General features: G+C 45.6%; 3 protein-coding genes across 7 annotated transcripts in view; 1 reads left to right on the forward strand and 2 right to left on the reverse strand.

Annotated features, from left to right (window-relative positions):
• Positions 1 to 8,185, forward strand: part of arhgef25a (Rho guanine nucleotide exchange factor (GEF) 25a) — a 51,696-nt gene extending 43,511 nt beyond the window's left edge. For all 4 annotated transcript variants that reach the window (XM_052058428.1, XM_052058429.1, XM_052058430.1 and 1 more), the window contains 9 exons: positions 1,108 to 1,197; positions 2,384 to 2,476; positions 2,845 to 2,895; positions 3,004 to 3,081; positions 3,172 to 3,363; positions 4,099 to 4,279; positions 4,939 to 5,168; positions 5,256 to 5,384; positions 6,903 to 8,185. In XM_052058428.1, the coding sequence (XP_051914388.1) occupies positions 1,108 to 1,197; positions 2,384 to 2,476; positions 2,845 to 2,895; positions 3,004 to 3,081; positions 3,172 to 3,363; positions 4,099 to 4,279; positions 4,939 to 5,168; positions 5,256 to 5,384; positions 6,903 to 7,025 (1,167 nt within the window). In that variant the 3' untranslated portion in view covers positions 7,026 to 8,185. The remainder of the gene's footprint in view (positions 1 to 1,107; positions 1,198 to 2,383; positions 2,477 to 2,844; positions 2,896 to 3,003; positions 3,082 to 3,171; positions 3,364 to 4,098; positions 4,280 to 4,938; positions 5,169 to 5,255; positions 5,385 to 6,902) is intronic.
• Positions 1 to 26,836, reverse strand: part of LOC127596218 (uncharacterized) — a 138,091-nt gene that overhangs the window by 57,896 nt on the left and 53,359 nt on the right. The window contains exon 2 of one of the 2 annotated variants that reach the window (XR_007961415.1): positions 22,897 to 23,037. The exons of the other annotated variant lie outside the window; for it this stretch is intronic. The gene's annotated coding sequence lies outside the window, so the exon portion shown is untranslated. Of the gene's footprint in view, positions 1 to 22,896; positions 23,038 to 26,836 lie in introns of those variants that run through there. 2 annotated transcript variants of the gene reach the window in all.
• Positions 11,351 to 14,247, reverse strand: sp5l (Sp5 transcription factor-like). The gene is made up of 2 exons (XM_052058447.1): positions 13,824 to 14,247; positions 11,351 to 13,094 (listed from the first exon to the last, which is right to left on the reverse strand). The coding sequence occupies exons 1-2, from the start codon at positions 13,875 to 13,877 to the stop codon at positions 12,033 to 12,035; spliced, it is 1,116 nt and encodes a 371-aa protein (XP_051914407.1). The 5' UTR covers positions 13,878 to 14,247; the 3' UTR covers positions 11,351 to 12,032.

The raw sequence follows: 26,836 nt of genomic DNA on the forward strand, positions 1-26,836 counted from the left end.
GAGCTTCATGAATAATGGAGTGACTTGGAGTCCTCCCTCTGTGCTTATGCCATCCTTCCATCCATTCATCCATCCATCCTATGAGCCCGATCGCCTTGCACCTTTACCTGGCTTTACGCCTTCTTCAACTCCATTTCCAGTTTGATATGAGGCATTCAAAAAAGACGTTCGCCTCCACTAACTGAATTATTCATAAATAGAAACGTGATAACATATGCAAAGTAAAGGGGCCCCAAAAATCAGCAACAAAACGCATTCCCTGACTGTTGCCGTAAGTGCAAAATATATTTTGTGTTGTTGAATAGAAGAGTTTGGACTCCAATGGAGTCAGAGCTTCCCAAATTAGATTTGCTTGTATTGGTTAAGTGGTAACACATGTCAACCGACGAATTCGGCTGTCTGATGTTCGATGAAGTCACTCCTTGTCACACTTGAAACGAGCCGTGAGGTTCAGTAGGTGAGAAAATTGTCTTGCGGTGGGGTAAAGAAACGTGTAACTAAATCTGAGCCTGGTATCACATTGTCAACACAAGCAGAGAGGAACTAATCAAAAGCAGAGGAATCCAGACTGCTTTAAGCACGAGCTACATGGCCAAAATGCAGCATGTACGCCTGCACAAACCCATAGCGTAGCAAACTCCCAAATGTAATAACAATGCAGGCCACTCAGTGTTGCAAAATGTACATATTCAGGTGGAACAGCTCAGCGGTTTCTCGGTAACCAAGCTTGTTGCTAGGTACAGCCCGGTGTTGTCGATGGGCTCGAAAAAAGGCTCCGGTTACACACACGCTAACCTGAGTAAATTATACATAACCTACACGCTCCATTAGGACTCTTAGGGCAGCTCCACCTCCAACAGTCAATTAGTCACAGTAACATGGCTCCTAAATTTTCTCAGAAACAAATCATCATCACAAAGAGTCCTTTCATCCAGACACGAGTGTGTCCAGCACTTTGACGTACTGTTTTGTTTCGTCTCAGTAGTTACACTGCAGTTGAATAATTTGCCCCTTATCGGAATGGAGCATCGGGAATCATCTTAGTTTTAACTTTTAGACACATTTTGAATCCAGTTTGAGCCAACAATCCGTTTACTTGCCCTGCAGGAGAGGCGTCTGCATATGTACGTGGTGTACTGTCAGAACAAACCGAGGTCAGAGCACATTGTCTCCGAGTACATCGAAACCTACTTTGAGGTGAGGATCTCATGCTCTTGTAAGACATTTCTTTGCCATTAAGGTAGGGTTACCTTCTACAATGTCCCAATCAACATGGCTTCACACAGATTTGTTGGAAATTTGAAAAAAAAAAATCCCATGGGTAATAGCGGAAATGAATATCGCTTTGTCACCATTGTAAAACCTCGATTGAACTTTACAGGCACTTGTCGATATTCTAAATTGCTATGCGGGTGTAAAAATACATTATTAGTCAAACGAGAATAAAACGCAGCATCAGCTATAATAAAGAAGGCGTAACCCAAAGACGATCTGTCACACTCCTGACGTCTCACTTTTTCATTTGTCACACAAGTGTAAAAACAAGTTAAGCACTGTAATACGTCACAATTAAACATTCTACCTTAAGTAGCACGTGCCTGCCAATGCTACAATTGTCTGAATTTGAGTCTGCTTACTTCACCTCAACATGAATGAATCTGCCCCAACAGTCATATTCGAAAACCTTGAAGTTTGTTTTGGAACCAGTTTTACTCATCTAGCGTACTATAGGACAAATAATTGCCACAAATTACTTGTCAATGTGAACACACATCACTGTATTTTTTTTCCTGACAAATTCATTGCATGTCACACAATCATGAAATTCAGGCAAAGTGACACTTTGGATTAAAAATGTGAATAAATCAAATAAAAATCACAAGCATGTAACCACAGCTGAGCCTAATCATCAACAAAATTCAGAAAATGATTTTTGTTTTTGCGAAATGGATATAAATCTCCTCTTTCGGGGTAGATTTACTCATTTGTTCTGAGCCTTGTAGAAAAGACACAAAATGCTTCCCCTCACCATAAAGAATTAAAAAAAAAGCTGAATACCCATAATTAAAAGCTGGATGATGGCTAAGATAGAGATAATTTGTAAAACGTTGTCATGACAAGTGTTCAAGTAGCACTGAAAGCTGAATGAGCAGGAAAAAATGTTTTCATATAAGCATCTGGATCAGACCATTTCACATCATGGATAACATCAATGCTCCATTCGTTATAATTTGTACATTGCACTGATGCTTCCGTGTCACACAAGAACAACATTGAACAAAATCGGAACTCAATGATAATGAGCACTTGCTTCTTTGTTTACGTGTCACGTTCAAGGGGAGTCACTATTGTTGTGTCCACCTTTTTTATTTTTTGCTTCTAGGAGTTACGTCATCAGCTGGGTCACAGGCTGCAGCTCAATGACCTGCTCATCAAACCCGTGCAGAGAATCATGAAGTACCAGCTGCTGCTCAAGGTGAATATAATTCCATTTTAATCCGAGAGCTGTATCCATTATGTCAGAGATGTCTCCTTTTCCAGCTCTTGTACAGTACCTAAGGCTTCTTAACTCATTCAGTACCAGCCAATTCTGGACCAAGTCTGAAAAGACGTTTCAAAACGTCTTTGAGAGTGAATGAGTTAATAGACTCCTCGTGGGTGTGCACATCTCAACCCCATCGCCAGTTAGTGAACTACCTTTTAGTTAGGATTTGAAGTCTTTTGGTAAAAGCTTGCAATTCTAAAACAAATGAAAGGTTCGTTGAGCACACATGAAAGCTGGAGCAGATCTGCGCATCTCGGAGTCGCAAAGCTAAACTGTTCATACTGTGTTGATTTGAGCAGGACTTCCTGAAGTATTACACCAAAGCTGGGATGGACACTGAGGAATTAGAGGTGGGAGTTTTGCCGGATATAGTTTTGAGATAGTGTTTTATTTTTGCTTTCAGCTGACTTATTTTCCTTTTCTTTTTTTGATGCGGGGGTGGGGGCTATTTCATTTAGAAAGCAGTTGAAGTGATGTGCTTTGTGCCAAAACGTTGCAACGACATGATGAATGTGGGCCGACTCCAAGGCTTTGAGGTAAGTCCCAAGGATTGGGATGGCAAGTCGAACTTGGCTAACTATAGCACACCCACATCCTCTTTTTGTTGTCTTCCTTACGCGTACAAGGGGAAGATCACAGCTCAGGGGAAGCTGCTCCAGCAGGACACCTTCACCGTTACTGAGCAGGACAGTGGCTTCCTGTCCCGAGCCAAGGAAAGAAGGGTCTTCCTGTTTGAGCAGCTGGTCATCTTCAGTGAGCCGATCGACAGGAAGAAGGGCTTTTCGCTCCCTGGGTACATCTTTAAAAGCAGTATCAAGGTGAGAGCTTGCGTAAGAAACAACTCTTCATATATAGAGTAGATTCAATCAGATCATACGGCGCTTCATCACACAATCGTCTCTAAGGGCTTCAAAGGGGCACTGTTCACAAAAGTCAATGCCATCTGCCGGTCTAAACGTTCCATCTGGGCAAAAGCAAACTAAGTAAACCCATTGGTACACATTTGTGAGACAAGTCAGATACACTGCCAGTGGACATTTATAATTTATTTGTCCAAACCACGCAAAGCCGCAACACGAAAGAGCCGCAGATTCTCAACCCCTGCCCTCGGCCCCTCTCTGTGAAGGCTGGTTAGGGAGGCGGCAGTAAAACAGGCCAAAGCTCATATGTAAGTAGCTGAGGCTGGGTGTGAGACTAGTTCTGTACTAGGTTTGGTTTGGCCACTTGTGAGAGTGGAGAAACAAGTCTCAAATCGAGAGTTCATTTCTACAGATGATTCCCTACCACTCACTGGTAGGGAATCCCATAATAGAGAGGATGCTCTCGAATGTGCGAACTTCTTTTGAAAACTCAGAGTAACCCCCCAAAAATACAGCATGTTGTGAGCAGAAGGCTTGGGATGGAGCAAAAGGTACCCTGAAATCAGAAGCCGAGTAATGTTTTATGGTCAAGTAACGAAACTTTAAAATCACGCCTGAGGTGGACCAAGAACCAGTACAAGTTGATTGTATACCAGTCAACAGGATGGAGTTCTCACATGGCCTGTGTTCCAGGTGAGCTGCTTGGGGGTGGAGCCCGCCGTTGAAGGTGATGACGCACGTTTTGTGTTGACATCACGTAATCCTGATGGGAGCGTGCTGCGCTTCCAGTTGCTAGCCTCCTCCCCGGAGACCTGCAGAGCCTGGGTCAACGACGTGATTCAGATCTTGGAGACGCAACGCAACTTCCTTAACGGTCAGCCACAATTGCCTGCCGCCAGTACTTATGGTTCAGCTCTGGTGTAATCGACTTACCGTGAGCATCAATGCATCACAAGAGGAGGGAAATCCTGTCAAAAAGGCATCAATCAAATGGAATGTCTCAGCACAATCTTGAACTTTTATTGCCTTCTTTATCCAATTTCTGATTCAAGTAAGCCAGATTACGTTTTTTGATGATTTTATCAAAAACAAGAGAAAATGTGTTGACTTCCTCCCATATTCCAATATCCTGCATCAAAGACAATTCCAAAACGTTACAGGTGTGAATGCTGCTGTCTCTGTGTGCCTTGCGATTGGCTGGTGACCAGTGACAGGCAGTGAGCTTCATGACACATGAGGCACTGTCTTCTCTTGAGTTGAATCTAAACATAGAAACAGTTTTCGCTGTACCTGAATTGAGTGCGCTTCTTCCACGCGCCCATGAGCCAGCAGTCCAAGAGGCACGGTACTTTCCGGGCTCCATCGGTGCATTTTCATTCTCATTTATGGCTTATTCGAAAAAAGACATAATATATCACACACATTCATGAAATGCATCGGAGTGAGGGTTGAACGTCAGCATGTGCAGTAGCCTACATGTGTCATAAAACATGTAGAACAGAATGTTTAATTAATTGTTACTGTTTGTTTCAGCCTTACAGTCACCTATTGAATACCAGCGGCGAGAAAGCAAGTCCAATAGTTTGGGTCGCTGCATGAGACCCCCCATGTCCACTGCCAGTGCCCTGAGACCCCACTCCTCAGCGTCCATTGACCGCCACAGGCTGCCCTCCCTTCATTCTCATAACATGTCCCTGCCTGCCCTTCATCTGCCCAGTCAGGGTCTGGCTCGAGGACCCAGTGAGACCTGCTTACTGCAAGATGTAGGTCGCCCCAGCGGTGTTGAGCCTGCACTCACATGGTTCGCCTCTACTAATGGGCCATTTGAACACAAGATTTTGCATTTGCAGCCTGTCCTGGTGCGGCCGTGCCCTGCTGACTCCATTTCCCCATCGCACGTTCAGCTGAGCTTGTCTGATTCGCCCAGCTGTCCCGCCGTTTCAAATGGGCTCTACACACCATCCACACAAACGACACAGGTTTGCTCCTCGTTTTTTTTTACCGACAAATATTGAAGAGCTTCAGTAAGAGATGAATGGCACTTTGCCTCAAAGCCAGTTAAACCCGTTCAATTAGTGGAACGAATACAGGCACAAAGGCAGATAGTGATTTTGGTTGAACCAATATCATGCATCATGGCCAATTCCAAAACTCTTAACCTCAGCGTTGCCATTGATATCATTGATCATACCATAGATGGCCTTGAAACATTTATCTGTGCTAAAGGCTAAGCTGGTCTAGGGAGGACACACAATGTAACCACTGAGTATCCTACATGGGACAGCATATCAAAATGGCAGCTAGTTGTTCGAGAGATGGTTGCCCGCCTCCTGAGAAAGGCACCTTCCCTACCTCCCAGTCTAAAGTGGTGCAGCACTGTTTGCACGTTGCCCCTTTCACGCCGACATCTCTCCTTGCATGCTCGCATACGTGTAGTTTGGTTCCATGTGACACACAACTAAAGCAGAGTGTGACTTGAATTTCTTCTCCGGGGATGATAATCAGTATAATGTCTTAACAGTGGGATGGGTGTGTTTATGCATATAAACAAAACGAAAATGAAAAAAAAGTTTTAATTTACTCCATTTGCCTTGGCCAAGTGGTTGCATGGAATAAAAACATCTGGATCCAGGTATGTCAATGTTTTTAGCTGGATTATACATCGAGCAAAAAAAAAAAAACATTTGGATCCAGATGATTATATTTTGTGTAACCACCTGATGAAATCAAATGGAGTAAATTCAACACTGCATTTTTAATTGTAGATATTCATATTTCTTGCACTGCAGGTTCACGGTTATTTATACAGCACTTCTGGAAGTGACTGCACAGGATTTCTGAAAGCCCTTTTCAAACCACAGAGCCATTCTCCATATTATGAAAGCCTATATAAACAGAGCCACCTCGGCAGAAAGAAAGATTGAACTGAGCTAAGGCGTGGATACACAGAAGGGAAAATGGGCTTGAGAGAGCAATGCACATAAACACTTTGGTAATAGTGATTGACAGAAATGCAAAAGTCAAGAGACTGAAAAAGTGAGTGGCACACAAACAACATATTTCAGTACTCGAGCAATAGAATTCTGGAGCAGCTGGTGAGTTTTTTTTTGCAGCAGCCTGACCATATCCTGAATACAAATTTTTAATCATGTTACACACACAAAATAGGGAAATATTTTTCTCCAAATAACAGGTAGGCGCGACGCATCCCGTGGGGCTCTGGCGTAACAAGGCAGTAAAATGGCTTCGTACATAACAAACAGGAAGCAGGCTGAGCCAGACCAGGAAGTGAGTTAGCGATGCCTATCAAAAGTAGATAATTGTTTCCCATATGTGGCCTTGGCTGAACTTCAGACTGAGGTTTCAAACATTGCATTGCTTTTGTTCACATGTTGACATAAATATTAGCGTTTTGACGAGCAGCACATGTGCTGAAAAGTGAATGGCAACTTGAATAAAACTGAAAAGCTTTCTGTTGTGTTCCCTACTGCCTGCAGAGAGCAGGCGACGGCTGCCGCAGTAGTCAAGCGACGGATTGTGGAAGCCAGGCTCCATTTTCGGGTCCCTCGGCTGGACGAAGGCCAAGCAACTTGGCCCAGCTGGCTGAAGATGACCTTTGAACTCTTAGAGGCTTTCTGTTGCGTGAGCCTGAGGGACAGCAGGAAGATGACAGAACACATTCATGTCTGTTTCTCCAGAACTGACACATCTTGAAGGAACCTTTGAAGGAATTTTAAGCAGCACCTGTAAATGACGCTTCGCTTTTTAAAGATCCAAAGCTTGGATGAGTTGTAGCCGCTTTGTGTGCACCTGAACACAAATCAGCCTGCAGGATGTTGCCGGGCACTCGAAGGAAGGTCAATCAGCGTTGTGACAATGACTACTTTTGACTTTTTTGAGGGTTTGTAGAAGGGGTTTGATGATCACACGTTCATTCCTAATTGGGGAGGTCACTGGATTGTCCCTTTCAGTCCATATGCACCAACACTGAAATTAGTTTTTTGTTTTGTTTTGGGTTGAATTTACTCCATTTAATTTCTTCAAGATGATCACATGAAATAAAGTAATCTGGATCCAGATACATTTTTAAGTCATCCAGATGATTTTATTTTGTGCAGGCACTTGACAAAAAAAAAATCTGTGAATGTATTGCCTTTTTGTTTTTTTGTTTTTTGTTTTTTTGTCCGTGCATGAGAGTGTAAAAGGATGTGTATGGGCTCTCGCTGTACTCTCCAGTAATACGACACATGTACAGTTTTACATCTGGCGCTTGCTCTATGGGAAACACTTTTATTGTGAACGTTACACTAAATTCAGGAGTATGTGAGAAAAGGACTTTGCTCTATGCTTTATGCTTACAGCTCTCGCCGGGGGCACGTGCCTATTTTGCTTTTCCGATATTTTTAAGTACAAACAAAAGGGGGGGGGGGGGGCTAAGAAAAAATAGACAAGATTCCGCAGCAGAAGGCCAACTATGAACTGTGACGAGCACGGAGCATCTGCACGTGGTTTTCAATGTGCTTTTGCAGGACCGAAAGAAACCTCTGGAGGGCGCCAAGCTTCGGACATTGTTGCAGAAACAAGGATGTGTGTCCATTTGTTCGCCATAAAATTCTCTGGTTGTATCTTTATATTTTACGGTGTTGTTTTTGTTGTTTATTGTTGTTGTTTTTTAAATAATTGTTTTAAACTTCCTTCCAACGCAGAGAAGTGACTTTTCATTTCAGAGGACAGATACATGACTGTGATGTCCAAGAATTAAAAACCTGTAATCAGTGAATTTGTTCTCTTGTTTTTACCGACCAATTGGCTGACCAGTAGTCGGAATCTTAAGTAGATTTTACAGGAACTTTATTTGTATTTCGAGATTTTTATTCTCACAACCTCTCCCTGCATCTTTAAGCCTTATTTGGTTAAAACAATTTAGTTCTTTAAACATTCACTAATAACAACATGATGGCGCAAATAAATCAGAGACGTCAATCAGAATCAGAATCATCTTTATTGGCCAAGTATGTAGAACACACAAGGAATTTGTCTCCGGTATAACACGCTGCATTAGTATCATCATAAACAAGGACATGACAAATAGGTATGGAAGGACATTTCGTAATGTAAGTGAACCGTAGTGCGCTGGTACCCAGTGACAACTGTGAGACAATGTGCAAAGTATCAACCAGAGCTAAAGTGATCAATAGTACAATACAATACTATGACAGTTTGTACAGTTCATTTATTCATTCATTCATCTTCCGAGCAGCTTGATCCTCACTAGGGTCGCGGAGTTTGTACAGTTGATGCAGAAAATCATTGATGTCAACAGTGATTGAGATCTTTATTGACTGACTGCGGTGTTGTGGCCTTATAAAGTAGAAACAAATAGATAAGAGCAAAGCAGCAGAACGTGAATCAGAGAGCACAATGACAACGACAGCAGATTGGGAGAATGAAGACTTTCCCCATCTATGGACGAAAGTCGCTTTTTTTGTGGAATACAAGAATGAGTCATATTGAATACTGTTGCAAGCTAAGTACCTCCAGCTTCTATTGCTGAATACTTTCTCTGTTCTCTCACAAAGAAAGAAAAAAATTGAACTTGCATTTTTTAAACTTAGCATTAACTAATGTAGCCTTCTTGTTCTAAATACATTTTCGTCTGTATTTTTTACTTTTCTTGGGAACATTTGAATTATTGCTCCTCTACTTTTGCCAACTCGGCCAGGAACAACCCATTCAGTCCACATTTGCTGAGGCTTGGAGTTGAGCCGGCTGCAGCTGCTCAATGCAACAACAAAAAGGCCAACAGAGCCCCCTAGAGATGAACGGAAGAAACAAGCAGTTCATGAAGATGTCGCTTCATCAAGATGCATTCTTCTTTGTGACCACTCGAGGACGACAGAGCACCTCCTCTTTAATAGCAGATCTATCTATCTATCTATCTATCTATCTATCTATCTATCTATCTATCTATCTATCTATCTATCTATCTATCTATCTATCTATCTATCTATCTATCTATCTATCTATCTATCTATCTATCTATCTATCTATCTATCTATCTATCTATCTATCTATCTATCTATCTATCTATCTATCTATCTATCTATCTATCTATCTATCTATCTATCTATCTATCATCCATCACTGGTTGACAGTAAGTTTAAACAACAGATAATCATTCATCCATTCACCCATCCATCCAATATCAGAGCCGCTATCCGCACAAGAGTCGTGGGCATGTTGGAGCATATTTTATTTTGTCAGGTGGTTGCACAAAATAAAGTAATGTGGCACCAGATAAACTTTTTCAGAAGATGTAAAATGTACTTTAAAAATAATCTATTTCGATCCAGATAATTTCAATTCATGCAACCAATTGACGAAATAAGAATTAGTACAGTGGACAAAAACGTTTTTTCTGTGACGTTGACGTACAGGCCAGGGTTCGTGTTTATGTTTTGGGCCCCCAGAGCGCGAAGGGCTTTCTTACAAATGTGAGCTGAATATAAATGTGCTCACTGACTTTGCGGTTCAGTGTCCTGACCTGTGTACATTCGCGTGGTTTCACTTGAGTGGGAATGATTATCTTTTTCTACATGCACCCGGCGACAGAGCAGTGACCAGTCCTGGGTGAAGTTGGCCTTTTTCCAGACTTGGCTTCTGAACAGGAAACAGCACAAGGTGGGGAAGCTCAGTTTTCCTCGTGTGCTCGGACGTCACTGCATACTGAAACCGGCATGTTACATGCTCCTGAAACACATTTTTGTTGCTCCAAAGGAAAACTAAATTGAGACATTTTTTTGAGTAGACTGTATCCATTTTCTCACCCACTTATCCTCACAAAGGTCACGGATGTGCTGGAGACTATCCTGGCCGACTTTGGCCAGTCGGCGGGAGACACCCTGAACTGGTTGCTAGCCAATTGCAGGGCACAGATGATACATCTCCATTAAAAAAAAAGTATCTGTATACAGATGATTTTGTCTCGTGCAACCATTCGTCAAAATCAAATTGAGTATATTCGACACAGCATTTTTTTTCCAGATTACTCGTATTCGGCATTTAAAACAGCCGAAGAACAAGGGTGGTCTCGTAATTTTTCTCATGGCTGCATAGTCAATGTAATTTTTTATGCGCGGGCTTTTCTTCCATCATCTGATTTACTACAAGCTTACTGTATTGCAACACCTGCTTTGAGAGCATTTTTAGTCTTGAGGATGAACCACTATACATGGATGTGTGCCACGTTGTAGACCCCCTTTCTAAGAATGAAGGCAAGGCTATTGTCGTCCCCCTTGAAGATGCTTCAAACGGACGTAACAACAAAGAGAAGGAACTACTGGATGAGCAGACATCTGGTTGGCCGCTCTCCGAATAAAGGCCCATTCTGGGCCGTAAAGCAGAGCCTATCGTAACCTGCCTGTGATCGACGGCTGCGGCTTGCGGGGGGAGTGCGTAGTGGGGGATATTAACTTTCACAAGGGTTCAAAATCAAAGGGAGTTTCTGTCACTGGCGAGGGGGTCTCAGCAACAGGAGTCCCATTCACAGGGAATTCCTGGCCAGTGCCCTCCGTGGCATCTGTTGACCCAATCTTCTCCATGGAGAGCAAAAAAAAACAGCCATTAAAAGGCCACATGACTGTGAACTTGATTGCAGAAGGCGCGGCATGCAGCCCATCAATGGGATGAGTATTTACTCGGAGGTGTGAGGGTCTTTGAACAGCCCACCATCTTGGTCTGCCTTCACGCCGGCAGCACAATGGGGCGGCTTTGTCATGCGGCAGGGGATCAAATCGTCATTTACATGTACATCAAATGTTAGCCCGACAGGAAATTTACACATTTATTGAATGGAAAAAAAACAAAGGGAAAAAAGTTAAACGCATTTTCATAATTTGCAATTACTTGTCAAGGTTTGAAAAAAATCACATGAAGGAAGCGTGCATTGCTTCAACACCGAGATTGTTTATTAAAATCCACATGCAGCCATTGACCCTATAACAGTTAGCATTTATACATCATTTACAGGGAATTTGGAATGCTGCCGATACAACTTCTGAATCGGAAAAGTAAAGGTTTAGAATTTGAAAGTGAGGCAAACAAATCAGGGGCAAGAATTAAAACCTCGAATAACTAATCAACATCTTGGAATTCTTATGAACTCATTTTTTGTATGACTTACCCGGTATTGCATAATTAAGGGAATGGCCATTGTGCTCATTTGAATATAGAACAAAGACATTTGTTTTTTTTTTCTCTTTTCAAAAACAATCAATTTTTGAACCAACGTATCATCATTTTTCTCATATTTTGCTCGCCTGCTGACAGGGAGCATGCCGCTTGCCTCAGTGCGCTGAAAATAGTTTTGGTTGAATTGACTCCATTTTATTGGAATTTGTCATTTGGTTGTTTGCGATAAACTCATCCGGATCCAAGTAAGACTAAACATCTATTGAAAAAAATGCATCGGTATCCAGATGATTTTATTTCATGCAGCCACTTGCTAAAATAAAATGGGGGTAAAGTCAACACAGCCTTTTTTTTTCCTCCAGTGTGTGCAAAGCTACTGCATCAAGTGAGAATCCCACAGTTTGCATTTGGAATTCGGGAAAGCTGGACGGCAGACGCTACTCTCTCTTGATGTTGGCGAGCAGAGGGTCCGAGCCCTGCGCCGGCTGCCCGGGCCTGCCCTTCCTGCTCTGGTGGGTCTTGACGTGTTTGGAGAGGTGGTCACTCCTCATGAACCTCTTGCCGCACTGCTGGCAGCCGAAACGTTTCTCGCCGGTGTGGGTGCGCAGGTGCCTCTGCAACTCGTCGGAGCGCGTGAAGCTTTTGCCGCAGAAGAGCCAGTTACAGATGAAGGGTCGCTCGCCGGCATGCCAGCGCAGGTGCGCCTTGAGGTGCGACGTCTTCTTGTACACTTTGCCGCACTCGGGAATGTGGCAGATGTGCAGTCTCTTCTTTCCAAACTCCAAGCCGCCGCCGCCACCGCCACCGCCGGCTTGGCAGTTGGGGCACTTGCACCGCCGGCAGCGGCGCGTGGAGCTGAGCAGACCCTTGGAGGTCCCCTGGAGGAGAGCGGCGATCTGCGGCTGGTGGCCCAACACGAGCTGTCTGCCCAGGGCAAAGGGATGGTTGGAGGCTGTGCCGTTGCTTTGGGGAAGGCTCCACCACTGTTGCCCTTCCTCACCGTGGCCTCCCGGCAGCTGATGCCTGGCTGAGGAGCTCTGGAGAAAGCCGGGGAAGTTTTGTCCCACGCCGCCGTGTTGCGGGTAGTAGGAGCCGTTGGCCTGCGGCTGCGAGGACAACACTTTGACGGGGGAGAGTTCGAACGAGTACGACGAGGCGGGCTCGGCCGGAGGAGTGAGAGGAAGCTCGTGGTGAGGACGATGATGATGATGGTGGTGGTGATGGTGGTGGTGGTGGCCCAGGCCGGACTGCACATGGGCAGGAAACTGCACCTTGGGCACGGTGAAGGTCATTTGGTGCGTGCTGAGGGCTGTCCCGGGCGTCACGTCGTTGCTCCACAGCTGGAACATTCCGGCAGCGGAACTGACGCTGCCCTCGTAGGGGAACTGGGCGCCCTCGGAGCTGCCACAGCTGCCCGCCTGCCAGGCTTGGCTGCAGGTGGTGGCCAGGAAGGACAGGGCGTTGGGGGGGCCCTCTGGAGAGGAGCTGGGCGTGCGGTCCTGTTTGGGGCGGTCAAAACACACACGTACAGAATGTACACTCAGTAGCTATCAACACAAAATGCATCGCGTTGTCATTAATAGATGCGCGCTTTGATGAAGCTGCAATACAATGGTCCACAAAAATTAAATGATCAAAGAGTAATTTCATAAATAAGTAACATACTGTATAAAACACTTGTGTGCTCCCGGAAAGGAGAGACGTTTCAAAGTGGTGCAGAATGTATTCATTTCGCCTCGTGAGCAAAATGAATCATTCCTTTGCGCAAGTCACTTGAAAGACAAGACATTATTTTTCCCTTTCAACAATCTTTCTTCTGTTTAGTTTTTTCATTTTTATTTTAAAATGCGAAAGGCACACTCACCACAAATCACCAAATATTTGGTCACTTCAACACAAGCAGCCCAAGTTAGTGCAGTCGCGTTAACGTTAAATTCAACGCAATCTAGTGATTCGCAGCGGTGTCAATTCATCGTGGAGTTAGTCAGATAGAAGTTCATCGAAATACGACTGCGCACGTATGTTTGCGCGAACAGACTTGCATCGATATGCAAAATAGGAGGTCAAATGAGTCAAACGCGTCTCTGCTAAAAAATAACTAAATAAAAAATTAAGCGCGCGTACTGCGCGCATATCCTCCCTTCGATATGGAATCAGGTCTGACAATCAAAGTAGAAAGGGCACAGCCACTTTGCGACCACGCTGTACATTTGCGGAGCAAAACAAACCTGTAAAAAGGTGTGCAAAAAGTTGTCAGTCCTTTGTATGGTGAGCGCAGCCATGTGTCCTCGCGTCGCTTTCTTCTCCAGGCAAGTGCAACGCAAACGTCCGCGCGTGAGTGGAAAGTAGAGCAAAGTGACGCTCTCGCTCGCCTCCTGCGAGGTCAGTCCAGGCGACGATCCCGCCGCATTAAAAACAAAGTCCACGCGGGCGTCGGTGTCTCGAAAGGTTGGTCGCGGTGGTCCAGAAGGTGGGAAGATGCGGACTCGGAATCAACTCCCGAGCAGTCTGAGCTGCTGCTCGTCTTTATACAGCCAAAAGATCGGCTCAACGGGGTCTCCGGGATGATGCGGGTGAGCAGAGGAGGAGGGTGCCCGTCGTCAGATGAAGGGGTGGGCCACTCGTAATTTCAACCAAAAGATGACCCCGGCAACGGACTCCTCCCCTCTATTGATGGGAGCACAAATATACTGAGGGGGGAGTAGACTGTGCTTTTTCCCATCATTGTAAGCCTTTTCCACCTACAGTATATACGTCACTTTATTGATAATCAGTTATTTGCAGTGTTGGACAAGAAGCTTCCAAAATGTAACATCCTCAAAAGTGGTTGTGCATTTGTGATCTGAAGACAGTCTGCACTCTTTCAAACGAAGTTTACGACGTACACTGTACTAGGGTACTTCAATCAGTCAATAGGAAATACGAATTTTTCAAAAATTTCATAATAATTGCACTCGAAATAATGTTCACAAGAAGCAGTTCTTAAATATTAAATGCAAATGGGCTGTACAACAACGGAGCTGTATGTAGCAAATGTATTTTCGTGTACAGTCCATGAAAAGTTAAAAAAAGCGGTTTCAACTCAATTCAACATATTTCATTTTTCATCTTTCAGTTTGTGTGCGTGCGCGCGGACTCAAAGTGCAGTTCGCAGTTCGACACGGACACAACACACACACATCTTTCCTGAAACAATGACGCGGTTGTCTCAGTTTTCGTGTGTTCGCGCGTGAACACAGCCAACAAGAACAACAGCGATTGCGGATCGGCATGTCAGATGTTCTTCACATCGTCGGCGATCTGAAAGGAAGGTCTGCTTGCTTATCAGTCAATAAAAATGTTTGCTTTCTTGATGACGATTGTTTTTCTATGCTTTTGGTGAATTCCTGCGGCATCGTTCAGCGCAGCTTCAGGCCTGGCACATACTGTAATATGAAGTTTAATTAGTTAATATTAAATTCCAAAGAGTTGATCGAACTGGTAGCCCTTTGCACACCCAAGATGTACAAAAGGGGTGATGAACTCTGATCTAAATAAACATCTTTTATTTTAGAGTAGAATTAAATGTCAGTGGCTAGGAAGAGAACACCCCCCCCCCCCCAACACACACACATACATTTCTTGTGATAAGCATTGTCCTGGTTATCTTTGAAACCTTTTTAGTAATAATCTCAATCTGTGGCCTCATATCATCTAAAAACAAACAAAACAATTACAAATATCACAGCATATCAACACGTCTGTTATAACTGACGTCTAAAACTCGATCTACTAAGAAACAAATAAGTAACAGCGAGAGGAGTGAGTAATAAATGCTGACTGAGCGAATGGACGATTTTAAATTTCCAGTGGGACACTTTTTAAAGGTCAATGAAAATGCATCTTGTTTATTTTTATTGGTAATGCCTTACTTTCCTCTGTTATAACCAAAACGAGTAGTAGTCACCGGAACTGTGTTACTTCTGTGACTTTTGACTCTCCAAACAGTGCTTGTTGGACCAAGCTCACATAGCATATGAGAGTGAAGTAACTTTTAGCAACTCTACACTGAGGACCAAAAATCTGCTTAGTCTGTTAAATAGAAACATCTAACATACATAATGGCAGCTCAGTCAAAAATTATTTTTATCCGGAGAACTCACCATGGGATTTTGAATAATCAGAGATTTATTCGGAACACAACAGCGTCTGACGCACTTTTTGAAATAGCAAAGTGTGAGGTTAGGTTTGCAGCCCGCAAATTAAATGTCAACATGATCCACAACTGACTCCATCTTTTTGCTTTGTAAATGAACACAGCCACTTTTTTTCCTGACATGACAGACAGGGGAGCATCGGCACATCAAGACCGTTTGCTTTCTGGGCATGAAATGAAACACACACCATGTTTATTGCCCATATCTGCATGTTGAATTCTAAACTTTAACACGGGATGGAGGAATGTGTACTTACACACACACACACACACACACACACACACACACTTCCCCTCACCAGCTAATTGATATAACTCAATCAAAGAGCGTACTCACCAGTAGGTGACACATCAAATAGGCCGCCCTGTGTGACATTCTCACATTGGAGAGTTCAAGTGGAGGCCGCTTCAGATGTGCTCCATTAAATGCAGATTGAGGCTTAATCTCATTCTGTAAATCTGCTCACCATTACAATGTGAAGAGTTTCAACCCAGGCTGGGAACCCGCTTCTCATGTAAATCCGGAGCTCGCCACTTATCTGCTGCTCCTTGTTCCGCCGACTGCAATCCCTAAATAAACACACCTCAAGGAGAAGGCGGCTAAAGTCGTATTACAATAACATTAAAAGAGAGGATAACACATTTTGGTGATTTTGTAGATCTCATTTAGCACATACGGCATTAGAATAATCGAGATTAACATTGTGCTAGGATGCCTCAAAGTAGTTCTGAAAAAAAAATCCTTTCTGCTTTGCTGTATGTCTCGTTTCACCTGAATTACATGACGAGATGTTTGGATTTTTTTTACTTTCGGAATGTTTTGGTGCAGAGAGCCGAACAATTGATGTCCTTGAGTGTTTCATCTCATGAGCTCTTTGGACTTGATAAGAAGGAATCTAAAGTAACAAACTTTCTTCTTTATCTACAATATGTTACACAGTATGCAAATCTGAATCACACCGATTTTTATGAATGCATGCACCACAATTTACATATTTGTCTCGGTGTATCGGCAGTTTGAATCATGGCAAGCACATTTTTCCACAAGATAAATATTCTTGCGATGGCAAAATGTGTTGTGTTGTGTTGTGATATGATGCAAGCTTGTAATTCTGGATTTTCTTTTTCAACTTGAGTAAAAGTGAGGGGCCTAATTCAGAAAGATGAAAGAGCACACAGTGTGGACGAGGAAGGATGACATGAGGCAGAGGTACAGTATGCTCCGTCTCGGCTTTATTACGGGGCAGAAGTTGTTAATTACCCCGACTCTTATTTCCTGTCCCCTCTCATCCGCCCCCTCCTCCTTCCCAAATATCCCCGCCACCCTCCGACGAACCCCTCCACCCGCACCCCCAGCGCGCTGCCTCCCAGATGAGTGGCTTTGAAGTGCAAAGTACTCTCTCCTCACTTTGAACTGTGAAAACAATGCTCATGTGGCTCTGCTTACCTTCCCCATGTTAGCTCATTTAAATAGACCTGGATACGGCTTGCACCGTTTTCAAGGCAACACTCATTTCCAGAGAAAGAGCTCCCTGTGTTCATGAAAAAGCTGCTAGGATGGCCGCTAATCAGGCCCGCACCGTTACACATTTGGTGTCTGCTCTGACTGACTGCAGGGTGATCGCCGCAAGCTCACTCGTCGACAGGAAGACACCATGATATTCAGGCTTTCAAATCATCAAGTTCCAGTGGCGGGGCTTTTGTGCATTTGGTACCTGAACCTGCGGGAGGGACTCACCTGATTTAATATCAACACTATCATCCAACCATCCATTTTCTAATCCGCTGATCGTCACAAAGGGCGTCCTGGAGCCTATCCCAGTCATCGTCGGGCAGTAGGGCGGGGGACGCGATGAACTGGTTGCCAACCAATCGCAGGGCACATGGAGACAAACAACCATTCGTGCTCACACTCACTCCTCGGGACAATTTAGACTGTTCAGTTAAACTGTCATGCATGTTTTGGGAATGTGGGAGGAAACGAGAGGGGCCGGAGAAAACCCACGCAGGCACGGGGAGAACATGCAAACTTCACACAGGAAGGCCGAAGCTGGAATGGAACCCTGCACCTTTGAACGGTGAGACAGGCGTGCTAACCAGTCGACCACCGGGCCGCCCCAACGCTATCATGTGCTTACAGAAACCATCAAAAGTAATCTGCAAAAAGATTTCGTTCAATGTATTCAATTTTAAGTAGATGTATCGTCTACTTAAAAAAAAAAGATATGGATCCGCAGAGGTCAAAATAGCATGCGGCTTCTTGCCATCTTTACATTTCATTGTGTTGTGTCAAAGCTGTGTGACACCACTAATGTGATGATAGTGATCTCAAACACAACACACAGTCCTTGTTGTCACTCCAGCAGGCAAGTGGGACAGGGATGACAACAGAGGTTGGTTCCAAATCAAACGTTTGAGACAGCGGACAGCTCTGTTGTTTGTTTTTGTTTTTTTGAACCAGTGAAATAGTCTGTATCAAATACTTTCGAATAAATTCTATCGACGTCACCATCAAGATTTTGTTTCAGGATAAAGTCCTCAAGCTCGGAAGAGAGCATTGCATATTCGAGTGGCGAGTCAAGCTGTTTTTTTATCATGCCTGGAGGCAGTTTGAAGTTTTAAAAGCCTCATCACTAAATTGTCCCAGCTGTCTTGACCATCTGCACGAGAAAAGGACGTGATGCACACAGGAGAGCGGCCTTTGTGCTGGTGGCCATGTCAAAGAGGCCATTTTACAGCACGCCACTGACTCAACGGCCCTCAAGTGACAAATGTGGCCTAATGGATGAGACAGACAGCATGCCGCTTTGCTAAGCCCAGCGCTTCGCCCTCAACCGTTGAGCTCCGTGACAGGACAAGCTGGGCCCTAATAATTAGCATGGCAATCAGGAACAACATCAGCAGCTGGACTTTACAGTGCAGACCTCACTCAGGAGTCTCTTTGCTGATTCCTAGTTGGATGTGAGTATGTGTGTGTGTGTGTGTGTGTTTCTTTTGAGACATGCTGACCAGACATTGAGCTTGAATGAGCTTTTAGGAGGTGCAAAGCAATCAAATAGAATATGAATATTCTGATATGGTACAGTTGCACCTTGAGACACAAGTGGCCTGACTCATCAGTCTTTTGAGATACAAGCCATCATTTGGCAATTCTTTTATTTTATTTTTTGCTTTAACTTACAAATGATTTCTTCTTTTGCTTCGACATATGAGCAAAAATGTGAGATATGGCCACTTTGTGACGGCAGTGAACTCAAACCACTGCACGGCAAGCAGCCGTTTGACAGATAACAATTCTTCAGAAAAGCTTTGAGCTGTTCAAAGTTTGCTGTCCAATTAAACATAAAAGAAAGAGAATGATACAGTGTGTGTTTGAAACAACCACATACTGCAACTTTACTTTCCTCAATACTCCCAGGCAATGTTCTCTGGAATTTTCTATGCATCTGAGCATTCACACAACTCCTTGAGCATCCCTTGGACCACGGTGAACAACCTCAGATATGCATGCGGTATCACACCTGTCCGAAACACCTGTCAGATCATCTCACGTTATATGATAGATGTGTGACCAAAAAGATCAAACCACACAAAAATATCAAAATAGAGCAAATCATTGAAGAGATGTTCATTACACAAATTCAATCATCCCTAGTTGGTTACTTCTATTTTTTAGCACACACGTCATTTTAAGCAGAACGAATGAATTGCCAATACGATCTGTCGCAATATGGTCCCTAATAGTCCACTGATAAATCACGGAAAATGCGTCTTTTTATAAAACACAAACATTTCTGATCTCTGAAATACACAAAAGAACCTCTTTTAAGTGGCTCGTAAACCACGCCCACGTTTGTAGTTCCTGTGGTCCGCTCACCAAGAATAAATCACAGCAAATAAACAAATTTGATTGCTTTAACATGACAGTGGGACTTGTCCTATCAGCTGGGCTTGCCTTAGGTGGTACCCAAGCCACTTTATGGTCTGGACAAAAGAGCTTTACAAAGAACTTTAAAAGAAAATACATGAACATTGCAACTATCACGAATGGCAGTCTTTGGGTGGCAAATGAAGGTCGAAAGACGGCCACGATGCAGATCCATGTCCTGGAAAACCTATTTCCATGCCACCCATCTTGTTATGGTTTTAGACCGCTCTCTGACTCATTACCAAGGTCCCCATGCTCCTAATTATTTTCCATGTTGTGGTGGATTACTCTGCCAAATGTCGATGTCTATCTAAGGATAGAAAATAAACTTTTTTTTTTTTTGCTTCTGATCGCATTATCACAAATGGTCCAATACTGACAAGAACAATTCCCCCCCCCCCCCCCAAAAAAACCTCAAACCATCAATGAATAATTGATTAATTATATTTGGATCATCCCCCAAGACTCATCCATCTCGCAATCAGAAGGAATTCTGCACTTGATGGTTATTTGGGTTGAGAATGAGGATTACAGTTTGTGTCTGGACTCATCACAACAAATGTACACTTTGTTGCCTTGCCAAATAACACAAACAGATTACTTGCTATCACCAATGCGTCATTTAATCCTAATGGCGGGACAATAAATGGACAAAATAATGCACATACTAAGGTCAACAACTTGTATTGTCTTAAATCTGAGTTATCCAATACAGTGAATGTGAATTCACCAAGTCCTGAGTAGCTCCAGTACTATTTTTGTGCTCTTTCTAATTCCCTAACGTGCCACCAGACGGTGCCAAATCCCATGATAAGAAAGTGGTAATTGATATCTTGAAAGTATGTTGAGGGATACCTCTCAACTGCTCTAAGATTTTTACATGTTTAGCGGGGTAGGAGCTAAATTTATCTTGGGTCTTCCAGCAGAAATTGCAAGAGAGTTTGTTTTTGCTTTGCTGAAGTGGATTTGCTCGCGAGCCACTCGACAACCGTGCCACCCAGGCGGCATGATATACCAAGCAATTCAGATATAATCATTAAGGCTGAGATCGTTTTACTTTCAGCCTTATGACCCCTAATCCACTTCATGGCCTCTTTGTTAAGGGATGAATCACAACTGGTCAAAGTCACCTGGCGATGCTAATCAACGGACCTTGCCACAGCTAGCTGCTTTATTTGGTGCACTAACTGACATTGCTGCATCTAACTTCTCATATCTCCGATCATCTTTGCCAGCTGAAGTGAAACATATATTCTCCACAGATTTTTTTTCATCCATCCATCCATCATCCACCGCTTATCCGGGGCCGGGTCGCGGGGGCAACAGCTTTAGCAGGGAAGCCCAGACTTCCCTCTCCCTAGCTACTTCATCCAGCTCTCCCCGGGGGATACCGAGTCGTTCCCAGGCAAGCTGGGTGACATAGTCTCTTCAGCGTGTCCTGGGTCTTCCTAGGGGTCTCCTCCCGGTGGGGCATGACCGGAACACCTCACCGGGGAGGTGCTCAGGAGGCATCCGAATCAGATGCCCAAGCCACCTCATCTGGCTCCTCTGGATGTAGAGTCAAGTCAAGTCAAGTCAACAGTATTTATGGAGCACTTTCGAACAGCCATCGCTGCATACAAAGTGCTGTACTTGGAGCGATTTAACATACACAATAAACAGAAAGACGAATCGGTAATAAAGGCGGTGGAAAGCACCAAGCAGTAAAGTCAAGGACAAATAATGCTGAGTCGAACGCCCAAGAATACAAGTGAGTTTTGAGGAGGGCTTTAAAGATGGGCAGCAAGGAGGCTTGCCGAATGTTCAGTGGGAGGTCATTCCAGAGAGAGGGACCAGCAACAGAAAAGGCTCGATCCCCTCTGAGCCTCAGTTTAGCTCTTGGTACCGCTAACAAAGACTGGTCCACAGACCTGAGGCGCCGGGCAGGTGTGTAGGGGCGGATGAGCTCAGAGAGGTAAGGTGGCGCGAGATTATTCAGAGATTTGAAAACAAAGAGGAGGATCTTGAAAATAACTCTAAAATGAATGGGGAGCCAGTGAAGGGATGCCAGAGTAGGCGTTATATGCTCCCTCTTACGAGTACCAGTCAAGAGGCGAGCAGCGGCATTCTGGACCAGCTGAAGGCGCTTAATGGAGGACTGGCTGACTCCAAAGTACAAGGCATTGCAGTAATCCAGCCGGGATGTGACAAAGACATGAATTACTGTCTCAAAGTGTTCATGTGAGAGGAGAGGTTTTATTTTGGCCAGCTGTCTAAGGTGAAAGAAGCTTGATTTAACAACAGCACCAATTTACCGATCGAGTTTGAAATCACTGTCCAGTTTAAGGCCCAAGTTTGAGACCGTTGATTTCAGATAAGGAGACAGGGGGCCCAAGTCTACAGGATAGAATGTACAAGGGCCACTGGGACCAAACAATATCACCTTTGTCTTCTTTTCGTTAAATTTCAAGAAATTTTGTGCCATCCAGGTTTTGATTTCTTCCAGACAGGATAGGAGTGGCCTTAATGAGAAGGCGTCTTTCTTGCTCAGTGGGACATAGATCTGGCAGTCATCTGCATAACAGTGGAAGGGAATACCATGTTTCCTTAAGATGGAACCCAATGGGAGCAGATACAGCGAGAAAAGCAAAGGCCCCAGAACTGAGCCCTGTGGAACACCACATGACAGGGGAGCAGTGCGAGACTCAGAGCAGCCAAGGCTGACACAAGGACCTGTCAGCTAGATAGGACCTAAACCACTCAAGAGCACTGCCGCCAATGCCCACCAAGTGCTGAAAACGAGTCAGCAGAATACTGTGATCCACTGTATCAAATGCTGCCGTTAAGTCCAATAAAACCAGACACATGTGGTCTCCAGAGTCATTTGCCAGGGGGATGTCATTAGAAATGGCATGGAGGAGAAGCGGCTCGACTCTGAGCCCCTCCCGGATGACCGAGCTTCTCACCTTATCTCTAAGGGAGAAAACCCTGCGGAGAAAACTCATTTCGGCCGCTTGTAACCGGGGTCTCGTTCTTTCGGTCACGACCCATAGCTCGTGACCATAGATGAGGGTTGGAACGTAGATCGACCGGTAAATTGAGAGCTTCGCCCTTTGGCTCAGCTGCTTCTTCACCACGACAGACCGATACAACGTCCGCATCACAGCAGACGCTGCACAATCCGCCTGTCGATCTCCCACTCCCTTCTGCCCCCACTCGTGAACAAGACCCCAAGATACTTGAACTCCTCCACTTGGGGCAAGATCTCCTCCCCGACCCGGAGGGGGCACTCCACCCTTTTTCGACTGAGGACCATGGTTTCAGATTTGGAGGTGCTGATCTTCATCCCAACCGCTTCACACTCTGCTGCGAAACGCTCCAGTGAGAGTTGGAGAGCCCTGTTTGAAGGAGCCAACAGCACCACATCATCTGTAAAAAGCAGGGATGCAATACTGAGGCCCCCAAAACGGACCCCCTCAACGCTTCGGCTGCGCCTAGAAATTCTGTCCATAAAGGTTATGAACAGAATCGGTGACAAAGGGCAGCCTTGGCGGAGTCCTACCCCCACTGGAAACGATTCTGACTTACTGCCGGCAATGCGAACCAAACTCTGACATCGGTGGTATAGTGACCGAACAGCCCGTATCAGGGGGTTCGGTACCCCATACCCACGAAGCACCCCCCACAGAACTCCCCGAGGGACACGGTCAAACGCCTTCTCCAAGTCCACAAAACACATGTAGACTGGTTGGGCGAATTCCCACATACCCTCGAGGACTCTGCTAAGGGTGTAGAGCTGGTCCACTGTTCCACGGCCGGGACGAAAACCACACTGCTCCTCCTCAATCTGAGGCTCGACTTCCTGACGGACCCTCCTCTCCAGCACCCCTGAATAGACCTTACCAAGGAGGCTGAGGAGTGTGATCCCTCTATAGTTGGAACACACCCTCAGGTCCCCCTTTTTAAAAAGAGGGACTACCACCCCGGTCTGCCAATCCAGAGGCACTCTCCCTGTTGACCACGCGATGTTGCAGAGGCGTGTCAACCAGGACAGCCCCACAACATCCAGAGCCTTGAGGAACTCCGGGCGCATTTCATCCACCCCTGGGGCCTTGCCACCGAGGAGCTTTTTAACCACATCGGTGACTTCAGCCACAGAGATAGGAGAGCCCACCTCAGAGTCCCCGGGCTCTGCTTCCTCTAAGGAAGACGTGTTGGTGGAGTTGAGGAGGTCTTCGAAGTACTCTGCCCACCGGTTCACAACGTCCCGAGTCGAAGTCAGCAGCGCCCCATCCCCACTGTACACAGTGTTAGTGGTGCACTGCTTCCCCCTCCTGAGACGTCGTATGGTGGACCAGAATTTCCTCGAAGCCGTCCGGAAGTCGGCTTCCATGGCCTCACCAAACTTTTCCCACGCTCGGGTTTTTGCTTCGGCGACCACCAAAGCTGCGTTCCGCTTGGCCAGTCGATACCCGTCAGCTGCCTCTGGGGTCCCACAGGCCATAAAGGCTCGATAGGACTCCCAGCTTGATGGCATCCCTTACTGCTGGTGTCCACCAGCGAGTACGCGTGTTGCCGCCACGACAGGCACCAACCACCTTACGGCCACAACTCAGATTGGCCGCCTCAACAATAGAGGCACGGAACATGGTCCACTTGGGCTCAATGTCCCCCGCCTCCCCCGGAACATGGGAAAAGCTCTGTCGAAGGTGGGAGTTGAATCTCTTACTGACAGGGGATTCCGCCAGACGCTCCCAACAAACCCTCACAATACGTTTGGGTCTGCCAGGACGGATCGGCATCTTCCCCCACCATCGGAGCCTACTCACCACCAGGTGTTGATCAGTTGACGGCTCCGCCCCTCTCTTCACCCGAGTGTCCAGAACATGCGGCCGCAAATCCGATGATACAACTACAAAGTCGATCATAAAACTGCGGCCTAGGGTGTCCTGGTGCCAAGTGCACATATGGACACCCTTATGTTTGAACAACGTGTTCGTTATGGACAATCCGTGGCGAGCACAGAAGTCCAATAACAAAACACCACTCGAGTTCTGATCGGGGGGGCCGTTCCTCCCAATCACGCCCCTCCAGGTCTCACTGTCGTTGCCCACGTGAGCATTGAAGTCCCCCAGCAGAACAAGGGAGTCCCCAGCAGGAGTACTCTCCAGCACACCCTCCATGGACTCCAAAAAGGGTGGGTATGCTGAGCTGCTGTTTGGTGCATATGCACAAACAACAGTCAGGACCCGTCCACCCACCCGAAGGCGGAGGGAGGCAACCCTCTCGTCTACCGGTGTGAACCCCAATGTACAGGCACTGAGCCGGGGGGCAATGAGTATGCCCACACCTGCTCTGCGCCTCTCACCGTGAGCAACTCCAGAGTGGAAGAGAGTCCAGCCCCTCTCGAGAGAACTGGTACCAGAACCCAGGCTGTGTGTGGAGGCAAGTCCGACTATATCCAGTCGGAAATTCTCTGCCTCACACACCAGCTCGGGCTCCTTCCCTGCCAGAGAGGTGACATTCCATATCCCAAGAGCTAGCTTCTGCAGCCGAGGATCAGACGGCCAGGGTCCCCGCCTTTGGCTGCCGCCCAGCTCACATTGCACCCGACCCCTTTGGCACCTCTCATGGGTGGTGAGCCCATGGGAAGGGGGACCCACGTTGCCTCTTCGGGCTGTGCCTGGCCGGGCCCCATGGGAGGAGGCCCGGCCACCAGGCGCTTGCCAACGAGCCCCACCTCCAGGCCTGGCTCCAGAGTGGGGCCCCGGTGACCCGCATCCGGGCAAGGGAAACCTTGTTCCATCTATTGTATTCATCATGAGGGTCGATGAGCCGTGCTTTGTCTGGCCCCTCACCTAGAACCTGTTTGCCATGGGTGACCCTGCCAGGGGCATAAAGCCCCAGACAACTTAGCTCCTAGGATCATTGGGACACGCAAACCCCTCCACCACGGTAAGGTGACGGCTCACGGAGATTTTTTTTTTCCCGGCAAAAATAAAATGGAACTACTTTAACACACACAGGAATGACAAGAATAAATGGAAGGCAAGGAAAAGTTTTTGCAACATTTTTGTCTCAGTTTTATGGAAATTGTGCTGCTGCTTCTGGTGTGCATGCCTTGGCGACCTGGTGGCAATATAACACAGACCGATGCATATACACTTAGCAGGTCAAAACTCCACACAAAGACTGAGCTATATTAGTCATTCATTGCAGAGGGGGAAAAAATGCCCGTGAGTCTTGTTATAGTATCTGTATACGCGTGTTGCGCCACCGTTTGTGCTCAAATATTTGCTGTTTGAAGAGCTCTAACACAGTTACAGTTTAGTTACCAGTAGCTGCTGTACTGTATTTAGCTATGCAGCAGTCCTTGATGAGGATAATGTCCAAGTCAGGTATGGGGCACACTTGTGCAGAGTCAATTAATCGAAGGCATTGCAACGTTCCCACTTCAAAGCGTGGGAGAGGCAAAAAACTACTACGAGTCAAGCATTCCTTGTCCATTAACAAGTGAGCAAATGCCCGCCATAAAATCTCTAGTCAGGCAGACAGGTCCCATCTCCACTTGTCAAAAGAAACTTTTATCAAGACCAAATGCACTTGAAGTTTGTTTGCATTTTGTTTTCCAGCACTCTTAACAACTTCAGAAGTCAGATCACAGGAGTATCTGATCAAAGCGCTTCATGGTTAGTTCTGGAAACACAGGAGTGCTACGCCACGCTTTGATACTCCACATCAATATTTCAATTCAACAATCACTTGACATGCACCCATATTCCCAGAGACGGAAGGTGAAAGGGAAGTGAGTGAACACGGCAAAAAGAAACGCATTGAAGATAAGGTGGCCTTCTTCACCTTTTCTTAAATAAAACCGCTCTCGATAGCGTTCCCAAAGTACATTTTTAATTTCATTTGTGTTGGCGGCCGTCCTAAAAATCGGAAGACGCTGTTTGCGCAAGGAACCTGGTGTTGTAAAAACGCAACGGACTTTCTGATCCCAGATTTCCCGACAAAACCAACCGGTGACTGTTGAAAGAGTGAGCAGAACATATGTTTCATGTTTTATCAAAGGCGAGTAGCGCAGGGGATCGACTGCGATAAAGACGAACACGGTCCATCTGGCGCATGTCACTTTC

This window comes from Hippocampus zosterae, chromosome 2, assembly GCF_025434085.1.
Source record: "Hippocampus zosterae strain Florida chromosome 2, ASM2543408v3, whole genome shotgun sequence".
Classification (NCBI taxonomy): domain Eukaryota; kingdom Metazoa; phylum Chordata; class Actinopteri; order Syngnathiformes; family Syngnathidae; genus Hippocampus; species Hippocampus zosterae.

Coding starts and splice junctions, on each gene's coding strand:
- sp5l (XM_052058447.1), bottom strand. CDS start 13,877: ATGGCTGCGCTCACCATACAAAGGACTGACAACTTTTTGCACACCTTT. Junction 13,095..13,823: donor TTTTGCACACCTTTTTACAG/GTTTGTTTTGCT, acceptor CGCCCCAAACAG/GACCGCACGCCCAGCTCCTC.